The sequence below is a fragment of the Heptranchias perlo genome, chromosome 3, assembly GCF_035084215.1.
Source record: "Heptranchias perlo isolate sHepPer1 chromosome 3, sHepPer1.hap1, whole genome shotgun sequence".
Taxonomy (NCBI): Eukaryota; Metazoa; Chordata; class Chondrichthyes; order Hexanchiformes; family Hexanchidae; genus Heptranchias; species Heptranchias perlo.
Window position 1 is genome coordinate 59,322,554 of NC_090327.1, and position 26,423 is coordinate 59,348,976.

The window sequence follows — 26,423 nt, forward strand, 5'->3', positions numbered from 1 at the left end:
GCACATAAGAAACTGCTGCGCAGCTGCGCACGTGGATAGCTTAGAGGGAACAGTGGTGGGGGGGGGATCGAAAGATCGCAGGGAGGCAGATCATGGCAGAAGATTTGCTTGGGGGCTAGGGGGGAAGCACTCCTGCTCCTCCCGGTCCACAAGCAGTGCTGGAAAAGCACTTACCTGCTGGAGCTGACATCTCCCGCCTCCCTTTAGCTGCCGGGTTTCCCGAGCCCTGGGAAACCAGCCCGCAGCCGTTAAATTGAAATGGCTCCCAAAATCTGAGAAACGGAACCTCATTTAAATATTATAATTACGGACTCGCCTCTCCAGAGCGGGTTACTAGGACGCCTCTAAACCTGCCGCGGCTAAAGCGGAAGTAGGCACCTTGTCAGAGGGTTGGGGTCGGGTTTCACATATTTACCGATTCAACCACCCCTCCACCCGACCCTCTCCCGCCCATCGTGGGGCAGTTAGAATTACCCCCAATATTCCTCAATGAAACACACTGGAAGTAATTTTCCAAGCACACGCTGGTGATGGTGAATTTCTTACACTGGTGCTCTACCTGCAGTTTTTCCATCCATTAAAATCAATGAATAGAAAATCACAGGCATAAGATGAAGTTCCCTGACTTCTGCATGTACTTAAAACTACTGTCTCTATCAGCTGAAATATAATTCTAATGTGATGGCATAATTCTCCCTATTGTCATGTGACATAGAGCTGCACAGAAAAATTCAGGCATGATGTCTTCTGTTGATAACAAGATAACTACCAAAAAAATTACAATGGAAAGAGTTCAATATAAACCATTCTAAAATTAAACTGTTTGAGAGTGTGTTCCAAGCTGTCACAGGTTCTCTGGGATTGGAATATTACTTAAACCATTTGAGTTTCACATCATAGTTTATATTGTGATCAATCTGGTTACACAGTCAAAACAATTGTTTATTTTCTGTATCGCCCATCCTTTTCTTGTCGAACAATGAAAAAGCAAGAAGATAGGAAAATGATCTTTGTCCAGTGCTGGATAACATTTTGAAGTTCACTCTTGTGTTTTGCTACAATTAAAGCACAGTTCACCACACAATAGCGCAATTAAATAATTTCTGTCAGAGTCTAAAAATTAAATATGAGGGTACATTTAATGAATTTGCACTCTTTGTCAGAGTGAAAATGTGTTAAATATACCCTTAAAATGTCTCATTACACAACTGTATATCAGAACCTTTAACAGTGGGAGTACAGGTAGAAAAAGCCATAAAGAAGGCAAATGGTGTTCTGGATTATGTATTTTGGGTCACTGAATGCAAAAGCAAGGAAATTATGTTCAATTTGTATAAAACATTAGTTAGTCCATAGTTGGGAGTTTGTGTGAAGTTCTGTGCATCCCTTTATTTGAAGGATATTAGAGCCATGGGAAGCAGTCAATGGAGATTCACTAGAATTATGCCAGGAATGAGATGTTATAGTTATGAAGGAAGGTTTGAAAACTGTTTTGTTTTTTCATTGGAACAGAGAAAGTTAATCAGGGATTTAACAGAGTTTTTCAAAATTATGAACGATTTTGAGAGGGTAAATAGGTAAATAGTTAATCAGCAATAAGGGTGCACGTACTAAGGATTATCACTAGAAGAACAAAGTTAGAGTTTAAAGAAATACTTTCTCACAGAATATAAAATGTTGTACCAAAAGTAACTATTGAGGCAGAGTCTTTAAAATAAAACTGGATAAGCATTTGAAAAGGAAGAATATAAAAAGACATGGGAAAGGGCAGGGAAATGGGATTAAAGTGAGTTGCTCCAAGTTGAAGAGCTAGCACTCGCACAGCCACCGTGAGTGAAATGGCCTCCTTCCATGCTGCAATTTCTATGAGTCTACTAAAAATGTGGAAAAATTACTTGGTATTTCAAATGATCTGTCACTTAGAAAAACTGACATGCTTACATACACTATTGTGCAGAGGTACATAGTTTCAGGAGCATACACATGAAAACCCAGTTGTAACTTACATTAAAAGCTTTAAGGCGCTCAGATTCTGCTCCATCTGAGTCAATTAACTTCTCAACATCATCATGGTCATCCTGGTCATCATCATCTTCAATAGCTCGACTCACAGTCAGATCTTCGGGGCCACCTCCTACACTTTCATTTCTAAGGGACTCATAGCTAGAATAGCTGTGTGCAGGTGACTGAATCGGGAAGAAAGAAATATGAAACACAATTAGCCAACTGTATTAATTATGACTGATAAAAACAGAACTTCAAATAATTTAGTCTCCCTAGACAAAAATGAGTGACCTGTTGATTTTCACATAACAGAATCATGATGTAACTCATCTTTAAATTCACTAAATGAATCAGTTTAATTTCAGAAATTCCATAGAAGGTTTGAAGGAAAAATTAATCTATTTTTATAATATATATTTCATAAATACTGATGTATTAAAAAAAGTTTCACTTTACATTGACATTTGAGGAGGAGTGTCCAAACTATAGCTCTGAGCCCTGGCTATCAGGCCCACAAAGTCCAGGCAGCTCTGCCTTATATCTGCATATATTTCTTTTTCACTAGTTTGGTCTGTTTGAATTTTGTGGGCTTGAAGTTTTAGAAATGACTTCTCTGCTGCCTGATTAATGAAAATATCCTGAATCAGAACACCAACATTTGTTAGCATTGGCAACTTCAGATGTTTGCAAATTAATGCCATCAGCCTACTCTCAATCATTAGCAACGACCAAGCTTCCCCTGGTACCACGGTTGCAACCACAGGGAAGTCTATTGTCAATTTATCCGACCACACCCTTCAACCAGACGAAATCGAAGTTCTCAGCCGAGGGCTCAATTTCTGCCCCACTACCAAAATGGACCCCACTAGTCTCGCGGCGGACACAGAGGAATTCATCAGGAGAATGAGGCTCCGGGAATTCTACCACAAACCCCAAGATTTCAGCAGCGAACCCAATGAGACAATCGACGATCCGGAACAGCAGACAGAGGGATCCGCGGTACAGCAACCGAAGAGGAAAGAGTCAAACTGGACTCCTCCGGAGGGTCGCTGCCCTCAGCTGGACATGTATGCTCAAGCTGTCAGGAAATGCGTCAATGCCAGATTCATCAGCCGCACTCAGAAGACAGTCCAGAATGTCACCCGAGCACAACGCAACGCCATCAACGCTCTCAAGACCAACCGCAACATCGTCATCAAACCAGCGGACAAAGGAGGAGCCATAGTCATACAGAACAGAACAGACTATTGCAAAGAAGCATACCGACAACTGGACAACCAGGAACACTACAGACGGTTACCCGCAGATCCGACCAAAGAACACACCCACCAGCTCAACAAACTGATCAAGACCTTCGATCCAGACCTTCAAAGCATCCTACGCATTCTCATCCCACGTAATCCCCGCGTGGGAGACTTCTACTGCCTCCCAAAGATACACAAAGCCAACACACCCGGACGTCCCATCGTATCAGGCAACGGAACCCTGTGTGAGAACCTCTCTGGATACATCGAGGGCATCCTGAAACCCATCGTACAGGGAACCCCCAGCTTCTGTCGTGACACTACAGACTTCCTACAAAAACTCAGTACCCACGGACCAGTTGAACCAGGAACACTTCTCACCACGATGGACGTCTCGGCACTATACACCAGTATCCCCCACGATGACGGCATCGCTGCGACAGCATCAATACTCAACACCAACAACAGCCAATCTCCGGAAGCCATCCTACAACTCATCCGCTTCATCCTGGATCACAATGTCTTCACCTTCGATAACCAGTTCTTTACCCAAACACACGGAACAGCCATGGGGACCAAATTCGCACCCCAATACGCCAACATTTTTATGCACAAGTTCGAGCAGGACTTCTTCACTGCACAAGACCTCCAACCAACACTATACACCAGATACATCGACGACATTTTCTTTCTATGGACCCACGGCAAGGAATCACTAAAGAGACTACACGATAACATCAACAAGTTCCATCCCACCATCAAGCTCACCATGGACTACTCCTCAGAATCAGTTTCTTTCTTGGACACACGAATCTCCATCAAAGACGGGCACCTCAGCACCTCACTCTACCGCAAGCCCACGGACAACCTCACGATGCTCCACTTTTCCAGCTTCCACCCTAACCACGTCAAAGAGGCCATCCCCTATGGACAGGCCCTGCGAATACACAGGGTCTGCTCAGACGAGGAGGAACGCGATGGACACCTACAGACGCTGAAAGACGCCCTAGTAAGAACGGGATATGACGCTCGACTCATCGATCGACAGTTCCGACGGGCCACAGCAAAAAATCGCATAGACCTCCTCAGGAGACTAACACGGGACGCAACCAACAGAGTACCCTTTGTCGTCCAGTACTTCCCCGGAGCGGAGAAACTACGCCATGTTCTCCGCAGCCTTCAACATGTCATCAATGAGGACAAACACCTCGCTATGGCCATCCCCACACCTCCACTACTCGCCTTTAAACAGCCACCCAACCTCAAACAGACCATCGTTCGCAGCAAACTACCTAGCTTTCAAGAGAACAGCGTCCACGACGCCACACAACCCTGCCACGGTAACCTCTGCAAGACATGCCAGATCATCGACACAGATACCACCATCACACGAGATGACACCACCCACCAGGTGCATGGTTCATACTCCTGTGACTCAGCCAACGTTGTCTACCTCATACGTTGCAGGAAAGGATGCCCCAGAGCATGGTACATTGGCGAGACCATGCAGACGCTGCGACAACGGATGAACGGACACCGCGCAACAATCGCCAAACAGGAGGGTTCCCTCCCAGTCGGGGAACACTTCAGCAGTCATGGACATTCATCCACCGACCTTCGGGTAAGCGTACTCCAAGGCGGCCTTCGAGACACACGACAACGCAAAATTGTCGAGCAGAAATTGATAGCCAAGTTCCGCACCCATGAGGACGGCCTCAACCGGGATCTTGGGTTCATGTCACGCTACACGTTACCCCACCAGCGAACAAATGTTATCTGTTTTTAATATAATGGGTCATTTGCTGGCTCTCTCTGCCTTCCGGATGTTTCTGCCTCTCTCTGTGTTTTTTTTTCTCTGTTTTTTTTCCCTGTTTGTTTTTTTGTTGAATGTGTATTCGGAGGTTCTGCAGGTAACACCTCTCTGTCTGAACACGGTGATTGCCTTGGCAACGGGCAGTTGCAGGGGCAGTCTGTAAACACCATGTATTATTGTTCAATATGTATAAATGCGTAGGCTTCAAGGAGATCTTGAAACATTTGCCTGAGGAAGGAGAAAATCTCCGAAAGCTTGTGAATTTAAAATAAAATTGCTGGACTATAACTTGGTGTTGTAAAATTGTTTACAATTAGCAAAGTGATGGAAGGAGTCGTCAACAGTGCTGTCAAGTGGCACTTACTCACCAATAGCCTGCTCACTGATGCTCAGTTTGAGTTCCGTCAGGACCACTCGACTCCAAACCTCATTACAACCTTGGTCCAAATATGGAGAAAAGAGCTGATTTCCAAAGGCAAGGTGAGATTGACTGCCATTGATATCAGTGTGGCACCAAGGAGCCCTAGTAAAAGTGAAGTCAATGGGGATCAGGGGGAAAACCCTCCAGTGATTGGAGTCATACCTAGCACAAAGGAAGATGGTTGGGGTTGTTGGAGGCCAATCATCTCAGCCCCAGAACACAGCTGACAGAGTTCCTCAGGGCAGTGTCCAAGGCCCAATTATCTTCAGCTGTTTCATCAATGACCTTCTCTCCATCTCAAGGTTCAGAACTGGGGCTGTTTGCTGATGATTGCAGAGTTCAATTCCATTCTCAATTCCTCAGATAATGAAGCAGTCAATGCTCATATGCAGCAAGACCTGGACAACATTCAGGCTTGGGCTGATAAGTGGCAAGTAACATTCGCATCACACAAGTTCCAGGCAATGGCCATCTCCAACAAAAGAGAGTGCAGCCACCTCCCTTTGACATTACCATCGCCGAATCCCCCACCATCAACATTCTGGGGGTCCACTGACCAGAAATTCAACTGGACCAGTTACATAAATGCCGTGGCTGCTACAAGGTTAATGATGTAACAGGTCAGAGGCTGGGTAGTCTGCGGCGAGTGGCTCACCTCCTAACTCCCCAAAGCCTTTCCACCACCTACAAGGCACAAGTCAGGAGTGTGATGGAATATTTGCCACTTGCCTGGATAGGTGAAGCTGCAACAGCACTCAAGAAGTTCGACACCATCCAGGATAAAGCAGTCTGCTTGATCGGCAACCCCTCCTCCATCTTAAACATCCACTCCCTCCACCACCGGCGCATTGTGGCTGCAGTGTGTACCATCTACAGGATGCACTGCACCATCTCTCCAAGGCTTCTTCAATAACACCTCCTAAACCCGTGACCTCTACCATCTAGAAGGACAAGGGCAGCAGGCGCATGGGAACACCATCACCTCTAAGGTCCTCTCCAAGTTACACACCATCCCGACTTGCATATATATCGCCGTTCCTTCATCGTCGCTGGGTCAAAATCCTGGAATTCCTTACCTAACAGCACTGTGGGAGCACCTTCAACCCACAGGCTGTAGTGGTTCAAGAAGTTGGCTCACTACCACCTTCTCAAGGGCAACTAGCGATGGGCAATAAATGCTGGCCTTGCCAGCGAAGCCTATATCCCAGGAATGAATTAAAGAAAAGGATATAAATCTAGATTTTATGGACCCAAAATACCTGGGTCCCCAATGCATGGACAGACGTGTGATGGGATGGGACTTCTGCCTGCCAGTATCCAAGGATGTTGACCTCATCAGAAATCTTGGGGTCAGCTACTTTCTATAATGCTGAGCGGGACATGGATGTGAGCCCCGCTTACAGTAAGCCTGATAGGCCGGGGAGTGGGTGTGGGCCTAGAAAATTTGGAAAGAGGGCAGGGAAAGGATGCAACTCCTCATTTAAAGGAATGAATCAATTTAATGGATGAGGACGTTCTGGTAAGAAGGAATGCAATGACAACTGCACAAGGACGAAAGGGGCAAGCATTCAATTTTGCTGAGACTGATGTTGAAGTCTTGCTGTCAGAAATCAGAAAAACAAAGAATGCAATTGTTGCAACAGCTGGAAAGATGCCATCAAATGCAGCAATATGGGTCATGTGGAAGAAAATGGCTGTGGCTGTGAGTGGTATCTCCATTACCCCAAGGACCCCCTTACAGTGTCTAAAGAAGTTTAATGATGTTACAAGTCAGCAAAAGTAAGTGAGTTCTCAGCTGAATAACAGGAAAGTTTAGTGAAGCACAGAGAGACAAATGGGTATTTACCACCCCAGTATTCAAGCAATGCCCCTTGGAGTATCACGTGGCTCTTTGCCTCAGAAGCACTCTAATCTGCTATCACTTATGTCAAATGTCTCACATTCTGTAATACATATTCACACATCGAAGTCTCACATCCTGAGCTCTTGCTTTCTTCCACATACTATTATTACCATAAATCCTGATAGATTATGACTGTGTGATCTGGAGACTGCTGCAACCAATTAACACAATGCATTCCTCCTGCAGGAAAAGACAACACATGATGCCGAGAAAGTTTTTGTAAATAGTTGTAATAAATCACTGGAAATATTGATGCAAGAACTGATAGGTGGTTGCTTCTCTTGTACGACAATGTGGAATAGGCAATGTGCTGATGTTGAAACTTAGGTTTCAGATGTGATGGCTAGCTGTGAGAAGTAAGGATTTTACTTAGACCATGGAGATGTTGGAGAGTGAAGGCAGACCTTTGATTGGCTGAGACCTCCAAAAAAATATTGGTCTGTGAAGCTGTCCCAAATGAGATTAGCTTTCAGTGCTCCAGCGGCACGAACCACTGCAACTGCTTCAAGTTCTTCACGGGCCTGGTCTGCAGAATCAGAGTCATCACCAGCCTCTCTGGCATCCTCCAGAACATCTATCATTAATTCTTTCATGATTTCCAAGTTATGAAGCACACAAAAATATGACCACAATTCTTCAGATGGTGCTTGGCACATATTGCAGGTGTAAGAACATACAGGTTTGTTGCAAGTATTGAATGATCAACATAATGTAAAATGCCCGGAACATTATGTTCAACATGCACGTGTGCCTACGTGCAGAGCTGAAACAATGGGGTCAATTTTCGGATGGCTGAGCAGGTGCATTCATGGCGGAAGGGCTCCTAAAATTGGAGATTCCCGGAGCGGGTCCGGAGCCCGGCTCCATCCCGCCCACTTCCGGGTTCCCCAATGACACGACTCAGTGCGCGCGCAGCCCCCGCATGCGGGACTCCCACAGGCAATCAAAGCCGGCGGAATCCCACTTAAGATCATTATCTGGGTACTTGAGGTCATTTACAGACCTCATTAGTTGGAGATTTTAGGAGGATTCGGATTTTGGACTACCCATAGTATGCTGGGGGAAACACTCCCTGTTTAAACAGAACTGTTGCAGCCAGCAGCCAGTGGCAGCTGCAAAGGCCCATTTAACAGGTACAACACAACACTCATTGTCTGTCACCTCAGACAAAGTTTTGCCTGCCACACCGTTGTCTCCACGCTCCAAATTATTACATCATACCCTAAACTCTTCTGTCCAAACACATTTACCTACTTTGCAGACCCCTCACACTCACACCGTCAGGATGGTGGGGGGGACAGGTGGTTTCCATAGCTGCATTCATCACTCCATTGGAGGACGAGCAACATCACCAGCCTCGCCAGGCATGCCGTCCACCTCCACCACATGGAGCTACACAACACAGTGCTGCGCAATAGGCACCTGCACAAAGTAGTCGTGCAACTACACATACACCCACTGTAGGGTGACCCAATGGGTGGCATCAAGGGTGTTCATGGAGAACCTCATGAAAGGGCCTTATGCACAAGCCAGTCAAGAATGGCCAAGACGTGGCAGTAGTGGTGATAATATAATATGTAATGTGAGTTGAGCAGAAATTAAATATAAGTAAAAACCATGATAAACCCTCAAACACTTTTGTGCATCCCCTTCGTGCTCACGACACATTTGCCTTACGCTTCCAACTACACATATGTGATGCACGCACTGTGGCTGCAGCACAGGTAGTGGCAGGTTGGGTGAGGCTGACCGTGAAAGAGATGCATCAGATGGTGAGTATGAGATAGAGCCATGAGATTGTATGAGGATTGGGTTGAGTGGTAGTGGTGGGATGAGTACTTGCGAGGTGAGCAAGTGCAGGTAAGATGAGGATGAGCTTTGAGTGGGTGTGAGGAGTGTTGTGATAGAGTAGTGTTGGCAGTGCAGAAGGAGATGTGGGGTGGGGGTGGTGATGTGGCAGACGGAGTGTAGGGGAATGAGTAAGTGTATTCACTTCGGCTGACCTACTGAGGTCATTGAAGCGCCTCCTGCACTATATGCAGGTGCGTGAAATGTTAATGGTGCTGGTGACCTCCTCTGCCACCTCAAGCCAGGCCTTCGTGGTGGCAGAGGCAGGCCACTTCCTCCCATCCTCCGAGGAGAAGATCTCTGTCATCCCCCTCCTCCTCACCCCACCAGGAGGACCTGGAGTGAGGCAGCATTAAACCTGGGAGCAGCCTTCCCCCTGGGCTGCATCATGCTGTAATTTTGGCTCCTTTTTGCAGCATCAGTTAGTGGAGGATTGCCCCTTTAAATAGGGCTCCTCCAGCTGACAGCCAATGATGCGGGTACGCAGTCCGCCGCTGCTCAGCTTTCCAGCGCAAAATCTGGAAGCCAAGGTAAGTGGCTTCAATTTACTTACGATCGCATGGGGAACCCACCGATTTTACTGGGTGGGTTACCAACGTGCCCAGTCCATCCCCCACTGGCAACCCGCCTCCCTCCTAATATTGGGCCCAATGCAGTCTTCGCTTGATACAGTTATGTGTGAGTTCTGGGTATCATGGCCACAGCACGCATTTGAAACCAAGACAGTCTGTAAGAGCATTGGAATAAAATGGACATTTCCTGCTTGGCCATATTAACCAGCAGACAGATCGGCACCATTCCACATTGTGTATGGAAGGCATCCCATCTTCTGCTGTGAGGTGTTAGTATCAGAGATTGGCCAGAACAATGGAAGGACAGGAACTGGTGGCGAGACCAAACCCAAAAAGGGAAGAAGCAATAGTGGAAGGCAGAGAAAACAAGGGCAAAAAACAAATAGGGCCATAGTGCAAAATAATACTAAGATGACTAGCAATCTTAAAAAGACAAGTCTAAAGGCATTGTGTCTTAATGCGTGGAGCATTCACAATAAGCTAGATGAATTAACAGCGCAGATAGATATTAACGGTTATGATATAGTTGCGATTACGGAGACATGGCTGCAGGGTGACCAAGGATGGGAACTGAACATCCAGGGGTATTCAATATTTAGGAAGGACAGGCAAAAAGGGAAAGGAGGTGGGGTAGTGTTGTTAGTAAAGGAGGAAATCAATGCAATAGTGAGGAAGGATATTGGCTCGGAAAATCATGATGTGGAATCTGTATGGGTGGAGCTAAGAAACACCAAGGGGCAGAAAATGATGGTGGGGGTTGTCTATAGGCCCCCAAACAGTAGTGAAGATGTAGGGGAGGGCATTAAACAGGAAATTAGAGACGCATGCAAGAAGGATACAACTATAATCACGGGTGACTTTAATCTACATATAGATTGGTCAAAACAAATTAGCAATAATACTGTGGGGGAGGAATTCCTGGAGTTTGTACGTGATGGTTTTCTAGACCAATATGTTGAGGAACCAACTAGAGAACAGGCGATCCTAGACTGGGTATTGTGCAATGAGAAAGGATTAATTAAAAATCTTGTTGTGCCTTAGGGAAGAGCGACCATAACATGAAAGAATTCCTCATTAAGATGGAGAGTGAAGTAGTTGAATCTGAAACTAGGGTCCTGAATCTAAATAAAGGAAATTATGAAAGTATGAGGTGTGAGTTGGCTATGATAGATTGGGGAACTTTACTAAAAGGGATGACGGTGGATAGGCAATGGCTAATATTTAAAGAAAGTGTACAGGAATTACAACAATTATTCATTCCTGTCTGGCGCAAAAATAAAACAGGAAGGGTGGCTCAACTGTGGCTTACAAAAGAAATTAGGGATAGTATTAGATCCAAATATAAAATTGCCAAAAAAGCGGCAAGCCTGAGGATTGGGAGCAGTTTAGAATTCAGCAAAGGAGAACAAAGAGATTGATTAAGAGGGGAAAAATAGAGAATGAGAGTAAACTAGAAGGGAACATAAAAACTGAATGTAAAAGCTTCTATAAATATGTCAAGAGAAAAAGATTAGTGAAGACAAATGTAGGTCCCTTACAGTCAGAAATGGGGGAAATTATAATGGAAAAAAAAATGGCAGAACAATTAAACACATACTTTGGTTCTGTCTTCACAAAGGAGGACACAAATAACCTCCCGGAAATGTTAGGGAACCAAGGGTCTAGTGAGAGGGAGGAACTGAAGGAAATCAGTATGAGTAAAAAAAAATGGTGCTAGGGAAATTAATGGGGCTCAAGGCTGACAAATCCCCAGGGCCTGATAATCGACATCCCAGAGTACTAAAGGAAGTGAATCTGGAAATAGTGGATGCATTGGTGGTCATCTTCCAAAATTCTATAGACTCTGGAACAGTTCCTACAGATTGGAGGGTGGCAAATGTAACCCCACTATTTAAAAAAGGAGGGAGAGAAAAAACAGGGAATTACAGACCAGTTAACCTAACATCAGTAGTGGGAAAAATGCTAGAGTCTATTATAAAGGATGTGATAACAGAACACTTGGAAGGCATTAACAGGATTGGACAAAGTCAGCATGGGTTTATGAAAGGGAAATCATGCTTAACAAATCTACTGGAGGTTTTTGAGGAGGTAAGTAGTAGAATAGATAGGAGAGAACCAGTGGATGTGGTGTACTTGGATTTTCAGAAGGCTTTTGATAAGGTCCCACACAAGAGGTTAGTGTGCAAAATTAAAGCACATGGGATTGGGGTGAATATACTGGCATGGATAGAGAATTGGTTGACAGACAGGAAACAGAGAGTAGGGATAAATGGGACTTTTTCCAGGTGCAGGCAGTGACTAGTGGGGTACCACAGGGATCAGTGCTTGGGCCCCAGCTATTCACAATATATATCAATGATTTAGATGAGAGAACGGAATGTAACATTTCCAAGTTTGCAGACGACACAAAGCTGGGGTGGAATGTGAGCTGTGAGGAGGATGTAAAGAGGCTCCAATGTGATTTAGACAAATTGGGTGAGTGGGCAAGAACATGGCAGATGCAGTATAATATGGATAAATGTGAGGTTATCCACTTTGGTTGTAAAAACAGAAAGACAGATTATTATCTGAATGGTGATAGATTGGGAAAAGGGGAGGTGCAACGAGACCAGGATGTCCTTGTACACCAGTCGCTGAAAGCAAGCATTCAGGTGCAGCAAGCAGTTAGGAAGGCGAATGGTATGTGTGGCCTTCATTGCAATAGAATTTGAGTACAGAAACAGGGATGTCTTACTGCAGTTGTACAGGGCCTTGGTGAGACCACATCTGGAGTATTGTGTGCAGTTTTGGTCTTCTTATCTGAGGAAGGATATCCTTGCCATGGAGGGAGTGCAACGAAGGTTTATCAGACTGATTCCTGGGATGGCAGGACTGACGTATGAGGATAGATTGGGTCGACTGGGCCTATATTCACTAGTATTTAGAAGAATGAGAGGTGATCTCATCGAAACATATAAAATTTTAACAGGACTAGACAGACTAGATGCAGGGAGGATGCTCCTGGTGGCTGGGGAGTCCAGAACCAGGAGTCACAGCCTCAGGATATGGGGTATGCCATTTAGAACCGAGATGAGGAGAAATTTCTTCACTCAGAGGGTGGTGAACCTGTGGAATTCTCTACCACAGAAGGCAGTGGAGGCCAAGTCATTAAATATATTCAAGAAGGAGATAGATATATTTCTTAATGCTAAAGGGATCAAGGGATATGGGGAAAAAGCGGGAACATGGTACTGAGTTAGACGATCAGCCATGATCATTTTGAATGGCAGAGCAGGCCCGAAGGGCCGAATGGCCGACTCTTGATCCTGTTTTCTATGATTCTATGAAAATCACATTAACTTCCTGGGATGGGTCTAAGGCACCTCGTTATCTATTGAAATGCGAGGCAGGTTAAATTGATTAACAGTTGAACAAACTGGATGGCCATTATCTATTGATGGCAGACAGGAAAACATCAGGTGAAATTGATTGGCAGCTAATCAAGCATGATGGCTATTGTACACACACCTCCTTGTACGTGATCAGACAGCAGTCACATCACCCACCGGGGTGGGGGGTGGGGTTGCAGTGATGACAACATTAATAGTATCATAGTAGGTACAACACAGGAGAAGGCCATTTGGCCCATCGTGCTTGTGCCGATTCTTTGAAAGAGCTATCCAATTAGTCCCATTCCCCTGCTCTTTCCCCATAGCCCTGTAAATTTATTTCCCTTCAAGTATTTATATAATTCCCTTTTGAAACTTATTATTGAATCTGCTTCCACCACCCTTTCAGGCAGTGCATTCCAGATCATTACAACTCGCTGCGTAAAAAATGTTTCCTCATGTCGCCTCTGGCTCTTTTGCCGATCACCTTCAATCTGTATCCTCTGGTTACCGACCCTTCTGCCACTGGAAACAGTGTCTCCTTATTTACTCTATCAAAACTGTTCATGATCTTGAACACCTCTAACAAATCTCCCCTTGATCTTCTCTGTTCGAAGGAGAACAACCCCAGCTTCTCCAGTATCTCTACATAACTGAAGTCCCTCATCCCTGGTACCATTCTAGTAAATCTCTTCTGCACCCTCTCTGAGGCCTTGACATCCTTCCTAAAGTGTGGTGCCCAGAATTGAACACAATACTCCAGCCGAGACTTAACCAGTATTTTATAAGGTTCAGCATAACTTTCTTGCTTTTGTACTCTATGGCCTCCATTTTAGCACCTGCTATTGAGTGCGTTCCTGGCGGGGGGGTCTCCGAAAATCGGGGAATCCCGGAGTGGGTCGGGAGTCCGGTTCCAACCTGCCCACTTCCGGGTTCCCCACAGACGCGCCGACGTGCGCGCGCAGCCCCCGCGTGTGGGACTCCCGCAGGCAATTAAAGCCAGAGGGGTACCACTTGAGACTATTTACTTAGGTATTTCAGGTCATTAACAGACCTGATTAAGGGAATATGTCAGGAGGGGTGGGATTTTAGAAACAACTGGGATTGTTTCCCATACTGGGGGAAACACTCTCAGTTGAAATGGACGTGTTGCAGCTATTAGCCTGTGGCAGCTGCAAAGGTCCATTTGACAGGTGGGGGGAGGAGACCCTCACTCATTGCAGGAGGCCACTCTGTCACTTTGGACAAAGTTTGGCCTCCACCACCCTCCTCCTGACAATCAAATTCACCAAATGGCACACTTACCCCGGTGTCCAGAGACATGTACCTACCTTGCGGACCCCCTCAGATGTACATCTTCCGGATGGGGGCCGCTGTAGCTGCAGTCATGACCTCCTCGGAGGGCGAACAGCATCACCAGCCTCGCCGGCCACGCTGTCCACCTCCGACACGTGGAGCTCCACAACACAGTGCTGTGACATATCCACCTGCACAGCAGGAGGGAGGGCAACCGCAGAGAGAGATGCGTCGCAGGGGGCACTACCCTCGCCACAGAGTCCACAGACTGAGGCTCAGCTTCCTGGACCTCTCTGAGCAGCAGTGCACACGGAGGCTCAGAGTCACTCGACATGTAGTCGTGGACATCTGCAGCCTCCTTCATGCCGAGCTGCTCCCGGCTGGCCTGAGCACCATATTCTTACCTGTCGCTGTCAAAGTCACCACTGCCCTCAACAATTTCTCCGCATCCTTCCAGGGTGCCACCGGGGACATCGCCGACGTCTCTCAGTCGTCTGCACAAAAGAGCCCTGCAAATACACCTACACCCACTTTGCAGTGACACAATGGGTGGCATCAGTTGTGGGTCTTCACTGTGATCCTCAGGAACGGGCATTATTGCACAAACCAGACAAGATTCGCAAAGATGTGGCAGTAGTGGTGACAATATAATATGTGATGTGAGTTGGTCAGAAATTCAATCGAAGTAAAAACCATGATAAACCCTCAAACACCTTTGTGCATCCCCTTCATGCTCACAACACGTTTGCCTTACGCTTCCTACTGCACATATGTGATGCATGCCCTGTGGCTGCAGCACAGGTAGTGGCAGGTTGAGTGAGGCTGACCGTGAAAGAGATGCATGAGAGGGTGAGTATGAGATAGAGCCATGAGATTGTATGAGGATTGGGTTGAGTGGTAGTGGCGGGATGAGTACTGGCGAGGTGAGTAAGAGCAGGTAAGATGAGGATGAGCTTTGAGTGGGTGTGAGGGGTGATGTGACAGAGTAGTGTTGGCAGTGCAGAAGGAGATGTGGGGTGGGGGCGGTGATGTGGCAGACGGAGTGTAGGGGAATGAGTAAGTGTACTCACTTTGGCTGACCTACTTAGGTCATTGGAGCGCCTCCTGCACTGTATGTAGGTGGGCGATATATTGGTGGTGCAGATGACCTCCTCTGCCACCTCGTGCCAGGCCTTCCTGGTGGCAGAAGCAGGCCGCTTCCTCCCGCCCACCGGGGGGAAGATCCCTGTCCTCCCCCTCCTCCTCACCCCATACCTGGAGTGAGGCATCATTAAACTGGGAGCAGCCTTCCCTCTGGGCTGCTCCATGCTGCAATTTTTCCTATTTCTTGCAGCATCTGTCAGTGGAGGACTGCCCCTTTGAATAGAGCTCCTCCAGCTGACAGACCTTACTGAGGATGCGCAGTCCGCCCGACGCGCAGATCAGCAGTGGGGAACCCGGAAGACCAGGTAAGTGGATCCAATTAGGCTGCGATCACGCGGGAGGCAGACTGATTTCACCGGCGCGTTACCCACGTGCCCAATAGCCCCCCCGCCGCGAACCCGCAGCCCTGGTAACATCGAGCCCTATGCCTCTATTAATAAAACCCAGGATCCCAAATGCTTTTTTAACAGCCTTCTCAACTTGTCCTAAGATTTGTGTATGTGTGCCCCCAGGTTTCTCTGTTCTTGCACCATTTGTACCATCTAGTTTATACTGCCTCTCCTCATTCTTCCTACCAAAATGCTTTGTAAATAAAACAATTGGCCTCTATTCAGTCCCTCCCACATTGGCATGATTAAAATTGTAAAAGAGTACCACAAGAAAAATCGTGAGCACAAATCTGTATATTATTGCTCCATAAGCTCCAACAAGCTGTGCTGTCTGAATTAATTTATTTTACTTTAATATTATATTTTGTGCTTGGTTTGTTTTTCCTTTCTTATCCCACTGATTTCTCCCCCCTGCCCTTCTTCAAGATATTCACTCGTTGGTGGGCTGCAGTTCCACCAACACTAACCACCCTCTAGTACATTGCCCAAGTGGCTGCTATTCATGTGTGAAAATAGCTGGAGTGAATTGCACCCCTACTGATTGGCTCTCCAGACAGAAGAGCAACTGTGGAGAAACCTAATTGGTTTGGTGCAATTTCTGCATCCTGTGGGTTTAAAAGCAGGACCACGCTTGCAGTAAGAGTATAAGATCCAAACTAGGAGTCACATCCGTGGGGAGGTAGATTCAAAGCAACGAAGGAAGCCGCATGGGATGATGGGACAAGTTGGCGAACGAGGCACGAGGTCCTACCCAGAGCAGAGCGGGTAATATCAATTCCTTGCAACGTTCTGTTAACTATCGCTTAAACGCTTGCATGCATTGATCTTTTACTTGTTGACAATAAAGAACCACTATAACCGTACTGGTGTCGATTTCGAACCATTTGACTTCTCCTCCAAAAACTACACAGGGAACATCTGGACCGATCCAGGCACTGGAACTTTCCTTTAAGCATCCTGATAATTTGCTCAATTCTAATTCTGTCTCACCATGCGCTTCATTGCAGTGCTCCTCCATAGCACTGGTGGCCTTACAAAATGATAAAAGGATTCAATAGCGTAAATGCAGAGGAACTATTTTCGTTGTTATGGGGAATCCAGAACAAGAGGGCATAACCTTAAAATTATCGGTAGGCCACTTATGAATGATATCACAAAGCACTTTCTCACATAAAGGGTAGCGGAAATCTGGAACTCCTTCCCCCAAACGGCTGTGGATGCTGGATCAATTGAAATTTTAAAGACTGATTTTGATAAGATTTTTGTTAGGAAAGGGTTTCAAGGGATATGGAACAAAGGTGAGTAAATGGAGCTGAGGTACAGATCAGCCATGATCTAAATGAATGGCGAAACAGGCCCGAGGGGCCAAATGGCCCACTCCTGTTCCTATGTACCTATGAAGCGCCGTCATGAGTCACAGGAGTAGCGGGTATCACTTGTCACCTAAAGACATCCTGCCCCTTGCCCCATTGTTGAAATACAGCTGGGACAATGGACTAGCTAAATATAAAAGCATCATGACAGCTCTTCATGGGTAATGAATAATGTAAGCAAAAGGTTCATAGTACAACGGTGCAAGAATATTTCTGATTCCTGCAGTCAATCTCAAGAAATGGCCAAAAGTCTGTAAAAGCAATCTCACTTTCGGCAGCTTTCCTTTAAACAACGACTTCCGCCTTGATAAGCCACGGAGGCATCCCCGATCAGGCCCCACGTAAAATGGCATCGTGATCCTATTGACATCATATGACCCCGATTAGTATTTATGCGTGGGGCACCCATCTAAATCTGGCGGATGCTTCATAGACCACCAAAGTCAGCATCGTTAAAAATCAGAGATCAGTAGGAACGGAGCTGAAAATGCAGCTGTTCCATTTTGACTGTTCACCTGCTCCTTTCTCACAGAGAGGGGAAAGTTAAAATTCCCCTGAAAATTTACTAAATGTATTTAATAGAAAAGGCAAAGAAATCTAACAAAAAGCACTGAAATCCCATTTGGAATCGGATTCTGTTCCCAGCTCTGAATGTTGCTCGAACTAGATTCTCTTCCATTGGAACAATTTTCTCGCAAGGCTGCGAGATAGCTTGAACACTTCAACAACTGTTTATTAGTGCCATTATTGGCAGCGAAAGAAGCAAGGTTGAAGGTAGATCCAATTAAAATACTTAAATCATGGCTGAGCAGAATCAATAAGGCTTGGAGAGATGTTAATTTGCCACCACAAGATTGTGTGTGCAGTCTACCAGCTTCTTTCAAGGTGGGAATACTAGCATTGATATATTCAGAAAATGAAGCCCACCAAAAAGGAAGTCTTTCCGTTATTCCAAATGACCTCACTTGACAGTGGTTACAGTGCAAATAATAGCCATCATCCTTTTTGTTGATCTAGTTCCTGTGTGCTTCTATAAAAAAATGTATAAACTGATTGGCTCCAAATTTAACCTGACTCCTGCTCAAATTATGGTCCACCGGAAAATTGCATACACCCAGCTACCATCCAGAAGTTTTTTTTTATTCGTTCATGGGATGTGGGCGTCGCTGGCGAGGCCAGCATTTATTGCCCATCCCTAATTGCCCTCGAGAAGATGGTGGTGAGCCGCCTTCTTGAACCGCTGCAGTCCGTGTGGTGACGGTTCTCCCACAGTGCTGTTAGGAAGGGAGTTCCAGGATTTTGACCCAGCGACGATGAAGGAACGGCAATATATTTCCAAGTCGGGATGGTGTGTGACTTGGAGGGGAACGTGCAGCTGGTGTTGTTCCCATGTGCCTGCTGCTCTTGTCCTTCTAGGTGGTAGAGGTCGCGGGTTTGGGAGGTGCTATCGAAGAAGCATTGGCGAGTTGCTGCAGTGCATCCTGTGGATGGTACACACTGCAGCCACTGTGCGCCGGTGGTGAAGGGAGTGAATGTTAAGGGTGGTGGATGGGGTGCCAATCAAGCGGGCTGCTTTATCTTGGATGTTGTCGAGCTTCTTGAGTGTTGTTGGAGCTGCACTCATCCAAGCAAGTGGAGAGTATTCCATCACACTCCTGACTTGTGCCTTGTAGATGGTGGAAAGGCTTTGGGGAGTCAGGAGGTGAGTCACTCGCCGCAGAATACCCAGCCTCTGACCTGCTCTCGTAGCCACAGTATTTATATGGCTGGTCCAGTTAAGTTTCTGGTTGATGGTGACCCCCAGGATGTTGATGGTGGGGGATTCGGCGATGGTAATGCCGTTGAATGTCAAGGGGAGGTGGTTAGACTCTCTCCTTTTGGAGATGGTCATTGCCTGGCACTTATCTGGCGTGAATGTTACTTGCCACTTATGAGCCCAAGCCTGGATGTTGTCCAGGTTTTGCTGCATGCGGGCTCGGACTGCTTCATTATTTGAGGGGTTGCGAATGGAACTGAACACTGTGGAATCATCAGCGAACATCCCCATTTCTGACCTTATGATGGAGGGAAGGTCATTGATGAAGCAGCTGAAGATGGTTGGGCCTAGGACACTGCCCACAGACATCAGAAAACAAATGTGGATTGTTAGATCTGTACTCGGTTTGAAAAGAAAATAATTGTTGGTTCCAATCACTTAACATGAGTACAACTACATTACGACTGACATAATGAAGTGAGAATGGCACACAAAAATAAAATGTGAACAAGTTAAATTAAACTGAAAACACCTTGGGCCCGATATTAGGAGGGCGGCAGGTTCGCGGCGGGGGGTCGACTGGGCGCGTGGGTAACGCTCCCGGTGAAATCAGGGTGCTCTGTACGGAATCACAGGCTAATTGGATCCACTTACCTGTGCTTCCAGGTTTCGCGCTGGAAAGCTGCGCAGCGGGCGGACTGCGCATGCGCAACATCGACTGTCAGCTGGAGGAGCCCTATTTAAAGGGGCAGTCCTCCACTGACTGATGCTGCAGGAAATATGCAAAATTACAGCATGGAGCAGCCCAGGGGGAAGGCTGCTCCCAGGTTTAATGATGCCTCACTCCAGGTCTTATTGGATGGGGTGAGGAGGAGGGGGAGGACAGAGATCTCCCCCCCTGTCGGGCGGGAGGAAGCAGCCTGCCTCTGCCACCAAGGCCTGGCTCGAGGTGGCGGAGGAGGTCACCTGCACCACCAACATATCGCCCACCTGCATACAGTACAGGAGGCGCTTCAATCACCTAAGTAGGTCAGCCAAAGTGAGTACACTTACTCATTCCCCTACACTCCGTCTGCCACATCAACGCCCCCACCCCACATCTACTTCTGCACTGCCAACACTACTTTGTCACATCACTCCTCACACCCACTCAAAGCTCATCCTCATCTTACCTGCACTTACTCACCTCGCCAGTACTCATCCCGCCACTACCACTCAACCCAATCCACATACAATCTCATGGCTCTATCTCATACTCACCCTCTCATGCATCTCTTTTACGGTCAGCCTCACTCAACCTGCCACTACCTGTGCTGCAGCCACAGGGTATGCATCATATATGTGCAGTTGGAAGCGTAAGGCAAACGTGTCGTGAGCATGAAGGGGATGCACAAGGGTGTTTGAAGGTTTGTCATGGTTTTTACTTATATTTCATTTCTGATCAACTCACATAACATATTATATTGTCACCACTACTGCCACATCTTTGCAAATCTTGTCTGGTTTGTGCAATAATGCCCTTTCCTGAGGATCACTATGAAGACCCACAACTCATGCCACCCATTGTGTCACTGCAGAGTGGGTGTAGGTGTATCTGCAGGGCTCTTTCGTGCAGACGACTGAGAGACATCGGCGATGTCCCCGGTGGCACCCTGGAAGGATGCGGAGGAGAGGTTGTTGAGGGCAGTCGTGACTTTGACAGTGACAGGTAAGAAGATGGTGCTCGGGCCAGCCGGGAGCAGCTCGGCATGAAGGAGGCTGCAGATGTCCACGACTACATGTTGAGTGACTCTGAGCCTCCGTGTGCACTGGTGCTCAGAGAGGTCCAGGAAGCTGAGCCTCGGTCTGTGGACCCTGTGGCGAGGGTAGTGCCTTCTGCGACACATCTCTCTCTGCTGTTGCCCTCCCTCCTGCTGTGCAGGTGGATGTGTCACAGCACTGTGTTGTGGGGCTCCATGTGTCAGAGGTGGACGGCGTGGACGGCGAGGCTGGTGATGCTGTTCGTCCTCCGAGGAGGTCATGACTGCAGCTACGGCGGCCCCCATCCGGAAGATGTACGTTTGAGGGGGTCGCAAGGTGTCTGGACACCGGGGTAAGTGTGCAAGTTTGTGAATTTGATTGTTAGGAGGAGGGTGATGGAGGCCAAACTTTGTCCAAAGTGACAGAGTGGCCTCCTGCAATGAGTGAGGGTCTCCCCCCCCCCCTCCCCATCACCTGTCAAATGGACCTTTGCACCTGCCGCAGGCTGCTGGCTGCAACACGCCTGGTTGGAGAGAGACTGTTTCCCCCAGTGTGTGAAGCTCACTGCCTTGAACCTAAAATCCCACACTTCCTCTTTTGACAGCTGATTCAGCTCATTAACTGACCTCAACAAGCAAGGTAAGTACACTCAAGTGGAACCCCGCTGGCTTTAATTGCCTGCGGGATTCCCACCAGCGGGGCTTGCGCACGCAGCCCCGCACGTCAGCGCGGTACCCGGAAGTGGCCGGGATTTCGTCGCGATCCGGTCACGTGACCGGATATCGGGATTTTCCGGGCCCCCCGCTGGAAACCCGCCGGAAACCCGACGCCAAAATCGAGCCCCTTATGTTTTTGTATCTCAAAGTTTTTGTTTATACAAATGACAATTTTTGTTAGCGCTGCTTTTTGTTACTAGCCATTTCAACAACAAAAACTATGTTTATCTGTTTTGAACAAAGTCTTAATTTTTTTGTGGGAATAAATTATTTTCTCATCCATTAACAAAGTGACTCCAATTTAATTATTAGAAATTTAGCTTTGAATAAGTGCATATTACTGAATACTAAATTCAGTATGGTTGTCATGTTAAGAAAAGGAGTTCTTTTCATTTCCTATTTCAGAATATAGGATAAATCGAATAACATTTGCTGGATCAAGTTGTCTGCACTGTCACATAGCACAGCATAATAGAATTAGATACTCTATTTAATTGTTTTCAGTCATTTTCACTTTATTTTAGGAAGGATATCCTTAGGAAGGATATAATGGCCTTGGAGGGAGGGCAGCTTAGATTTGCAAGAATGATACCTGGACTCCAAGGATTAAATTACGAGGAGTGATTACACAAACTAGGGTTGTATTCCCTGGAATTTAGAAGGTTAAGGGGTGATTTGATCAAAGTTTTTGAGATATTAATGGGAACTGAAAGGGGTAGATAGAGAGAAACTATTTCTGCTGGCTGGGGAGTCTCGGACTAGGGGACATAGCCTAAAACTTGGAACGAGGACTTTCAGAAGTGAAGTTTGGAAATACTTCTACGTGCAAAGGGTGGTAGAAGTTTGGAAAGTCTCTTCCACAAACGGCAGTTGATACTAGCCCAATTGTTAATTTTAAGTCTGAGATTGATAGATTTTTGTTAACCAAAGCTATTAAGGGATATGAGGCTATGGGAGGTCAAAATCCTGGAACTCCCTACCTAACAGCACTGTAGGAGAACCTTCACCACACGGACTGCAGCGGTTCAAGAAGGCGGCTCACCACCACCTTCTCAAGGGCAATTAGGGATGGGAAATAAATGCTGGCCTCACCAGCGACGCCCACATCCCATGAACGAATTAAAAAAATGGAGTTAGGTCACAGATCAGCCATGATCTCATTGAATGGCGGAACAGGCTCGAGGGGCTAAATGGCCTACTCCTGTTCATATGTTCCTATTTTGCTAGTGCATAAAACAGTGATTGTTTTAACATAAAACATTAATTTTTATTGAATTTTCCATGTTGTAATAAACACAATCAAAACAGAAAGTATACATAAAACATGCACAAAAGAACACATACTAGGTATAGAAATGTAAAAGATAAAAAAGCAGTAAATAATCAAATAGATTTTATGAATTAGCACTCATAGTGCAGCGTTTCAGACAATGGAAGCACATATCAGGAAATTGGGCACTGAGGTCCGTGTTCCATGCTTGATTTTCTAGTAACAAGATTAACACACAAATTCCTGATATGCGTTCCCATTGTGTGAAGCTCTGTGCCAGGAACATTAAATTGCAAAATCTAGCCCAATTTTACCTCCCTACATTTTTAAAATCAGATGCCATTATGATTACCCTTAACAAATTCCCTCCCTAACCTTCCCCGTATGACACCTCCCGCAAATGAAGATATTGAGTGACTTGGAACTTATAGAAAACAGGTCCTCACAATAGTGTACTTCAGACAAGTTGCAATTTGACCTATAACTAGAAAGTGAGCCAAATTTTCTAGTATCTTGTTTGCTTCGATTTCAAGCTACATAATATTTTCCATATTAGCTATTCTCGAAGTATTACATAGTAACATAGTAACAGTTCCAGCCAGGAGAAGACCTTTGTCTATCTAGCCAACCTACCCACAGTATTGGTTCAATTCTAATAACCCACAATTCTAATTGTTGACAAGAACCAGTCTAGTCCTTTCTTGAAACCTATTAAGGTTTCTTGTTCCACCACCCGTACCTGTAATCTGTTCCACATACTTACTTATAGTAAAAAAAGTTTCTCCTGCATTTTAAAGTTTTCTTTTGTTGTCCTTTATTTGTAAATATGATTGTTTGTGCTTGAAGAGCCATAAAACTCTAGTGTGTGGCTCAGAAACTGTCCATTTCAACAATGCGCACCTACAGGAACTTCTAATAATGAACCCAACAAGGTTAGCTTTATGAAAGTTCACTATATCCTTTGTTCAAATCTCTAACATGCATTGGGCCAACTGTACCTCAAATTTAACAGTGATTTTTAAAAATTATTTATGAGGTGATTACCTTCAAAATATCATTGCATTTTTTTTGATTTTGACAAAAGCTACTAGAATCATACAGCACAGAAGGAGGCCATTCAGCCCATTGTGCCTGTGCCGGCTCTTTGAAAGAGCTATCCAATCAGTCCCACTCCCCTTCCCATTCTCCATAGCCTTGCAAATTTTTGCTTTTCAAGTATATATCTAACTCCCTTTTGAAAGTTACTATTGAATCTGCTTCCATCACCCTTTCCGGCAGTACAGTCCAGATCATAGCATTCTGATGTGAAAAAAAATTCTCCTAATTTCCCTTCTGGTTCTTTTGCCAATTATCTTAAGGGGCTAGTTTTTTTGTATTTGTTCAGTTGATAAGATATGTATATAAAAATTCCATTTCATATCCCGTGAGCACTCTCGAGTATTTCTAATAATTGCACACAATCCTCATTTTCAACCTTTTAAATCTCCAGCTTGTCCTTAATTTGATACGTCAGTACCTGAATTTCTGAGTTCAGATCTCATTAGGTGTTCACATCGCGATCCCACACAAAGCAGACCGCATCTAGGAGCCTACACAGAGGAAAGCAGGGTTTTTTGCACTGCTGCAGCAATTTAAAGAGCTGCAGTAACATTTAAAGGGAAGCGGCCATTTAAAGGCAATTTTCACTGGCTACTGGGAGGCCAGGAAACATTTTCAGCCAGCAAAGTCTCTGCATAATTGATGTAGCTCTCCAGGAACCAAACCCTTCATTTAATGGATAGCGAAGTGGAAGTGTTGTTACATGAAGTGGATACGAAGAAGATTGCCCTCTTTAGAACATCAAGCCACTCTTCACAGACGACAGCATTGCAGCATGTATCGGAGGAAGAGGCAAAAGATGGTAGGCCTTAAAAAGCTGCCAATGGAAGGCAACCTAACAGTACCAAATAGCAGGTCGATGTACCAAGAGACATGCCACAAGTTGCTGCCTGCCCCAAACAAAGCATTCAGACAAGCTTACAGCTCTTTCACTGCATACTATATAAGCCCATGATGAGCAGGGAGGCATCACCAGTGGAAACTCTAGTGTTAAAGGACCTTTGCCCAGGCAGCGGATCTCTTGTGACTGCTCAGACTGATACTAGAGAATGTGCTGCAATCGTCTTCCTACAGTGATGTTTCCACAGTCTGCTTTCTGCCCTGACCTTATGGGGTGAATACCTTCTCATGGTTAAACCACTTCGTATTGCAAAACTATGCAGCTTACAGCATAATCATGATGTTCTTAGAGACAATATTCCGGGACAAAATTAATTGGCACTTGGAAAAGTGTGGGCTAATAAATGAAAGTCAGCATGGATTTGTTAAAGAATATCGTGTTTGACTAACTTGATTGAGTTCTTTGATGAAGTAATGGAGAAGTTTGATGAGGGTAGTGAGGTTAATGTTGTGTATATGGACTTTCAAAAGGCGTTTGATAAAATACCACCTAATAGACTTGTTCGCAAAATTAAAGCCCATGGGATTAAAGGGACAGTGGCAGCATGGATACAAAATTGGCAAAGGGACAGAAAGCAGAGAGTAATGGTGAATGGTTGTTTTTCAGACTGAAGGGAAGTATACAGTGGTGTTCCCCTGGAGTCAGTATTAGGACCGCTGCTCTTATTGATATATATTAATGACATGGACTTGTGTACAGAGCGAATAATTACATAGTTTGCAGATGATACAACACTCAGAAATGTAGTAAACACTGTGAAGGATAGTAACAGACTTCCGGAGGTTGGTGAAATGGGCGGACACATGGCAGATGAAATTTAACGCAGAGAAGTGTGAAGTGATGCATTTTGGTAGGAAGAATGAGGAGAGACAATATAAACTAAATGGTACAATTTTAAATTGGATGCAGGAACGAGAGACCTGGGGTGCACATATATAAATCTTTGAAGGTGGCAGGATAAGTTGAGAAGGCTGTTAAAAAGCATATGGGATCCTGGGCTTTACTAATAGAGGCATTGGATACAAAAGCAAGAAAGTTATGATAAATCTTTATAAAACACTGGTTAAGCCTCAGCTGGAGTGTTGTGTTCAATTCTGGGCACCACACTTTAGGAAGGATGTCAAGGCCTTAGAGAGGGTGCAGAAGAGATTTACTAGAATGGCACCAGAGATGAGGGACTTTAGTTATGTGAAGAGACTGGAGAAGCTTGGGTTGTTCTCCATAGAACAGAGAAGGTTAAGGGGAGATTTGATAGAGATATTCAAAATCATGAAAGGTTTTGATAGAGTAAATAAAAAGAAACTGTTTCCAGTGGCAGAAGGGTCAGTAACCAGAGGACACAGATTTAAGGTGATTGACAAAAGAGCCAGAGGCGACATGAGGAAACAATTTTTTACGCAGCGAGTTGTAATGATCTGGAATGCACTGTCTGAAAGGGTGGTGGAAGCAGATTCAAAAGGGAATTAGACAAATACTTGAAGGGAAAAAATGTAAACGGCTATGGGGAAAGAGCAGGGAATGGGAATAATTGGATAGCTCTTTCAAAGAGTCGGCACAGGCACAATGGC

The 26,423-nt window shown here is 45.6% G+C and overlaps 1 protein-coding gene across 7 annotated transcripts in view; it reads right to left on the reverse strand.

The window, feature by feature from the left end:
* Positions 1–26,423, reverse strand: part of LOC137314484 (nucleolar protein 4-like) — a 426,906-nt gene that overhangs the window by 84,832 nt on the left and 315,651 nt on the right. For all 7 annotated transcript variants that reach the window (XM_067979813.1, XM_067979819.1, XM_067979838.1 and 4 more), the window contains one exon: positions 2,007–2,186. In XM_067979813.1, coding sequence (XP_067835914.1) covers positions 2,007–2,186 — 180 coding nt within the window. The remainder of the gene's footprint in view (positions 1–2,006; positions 2,187–26,423) is intronic.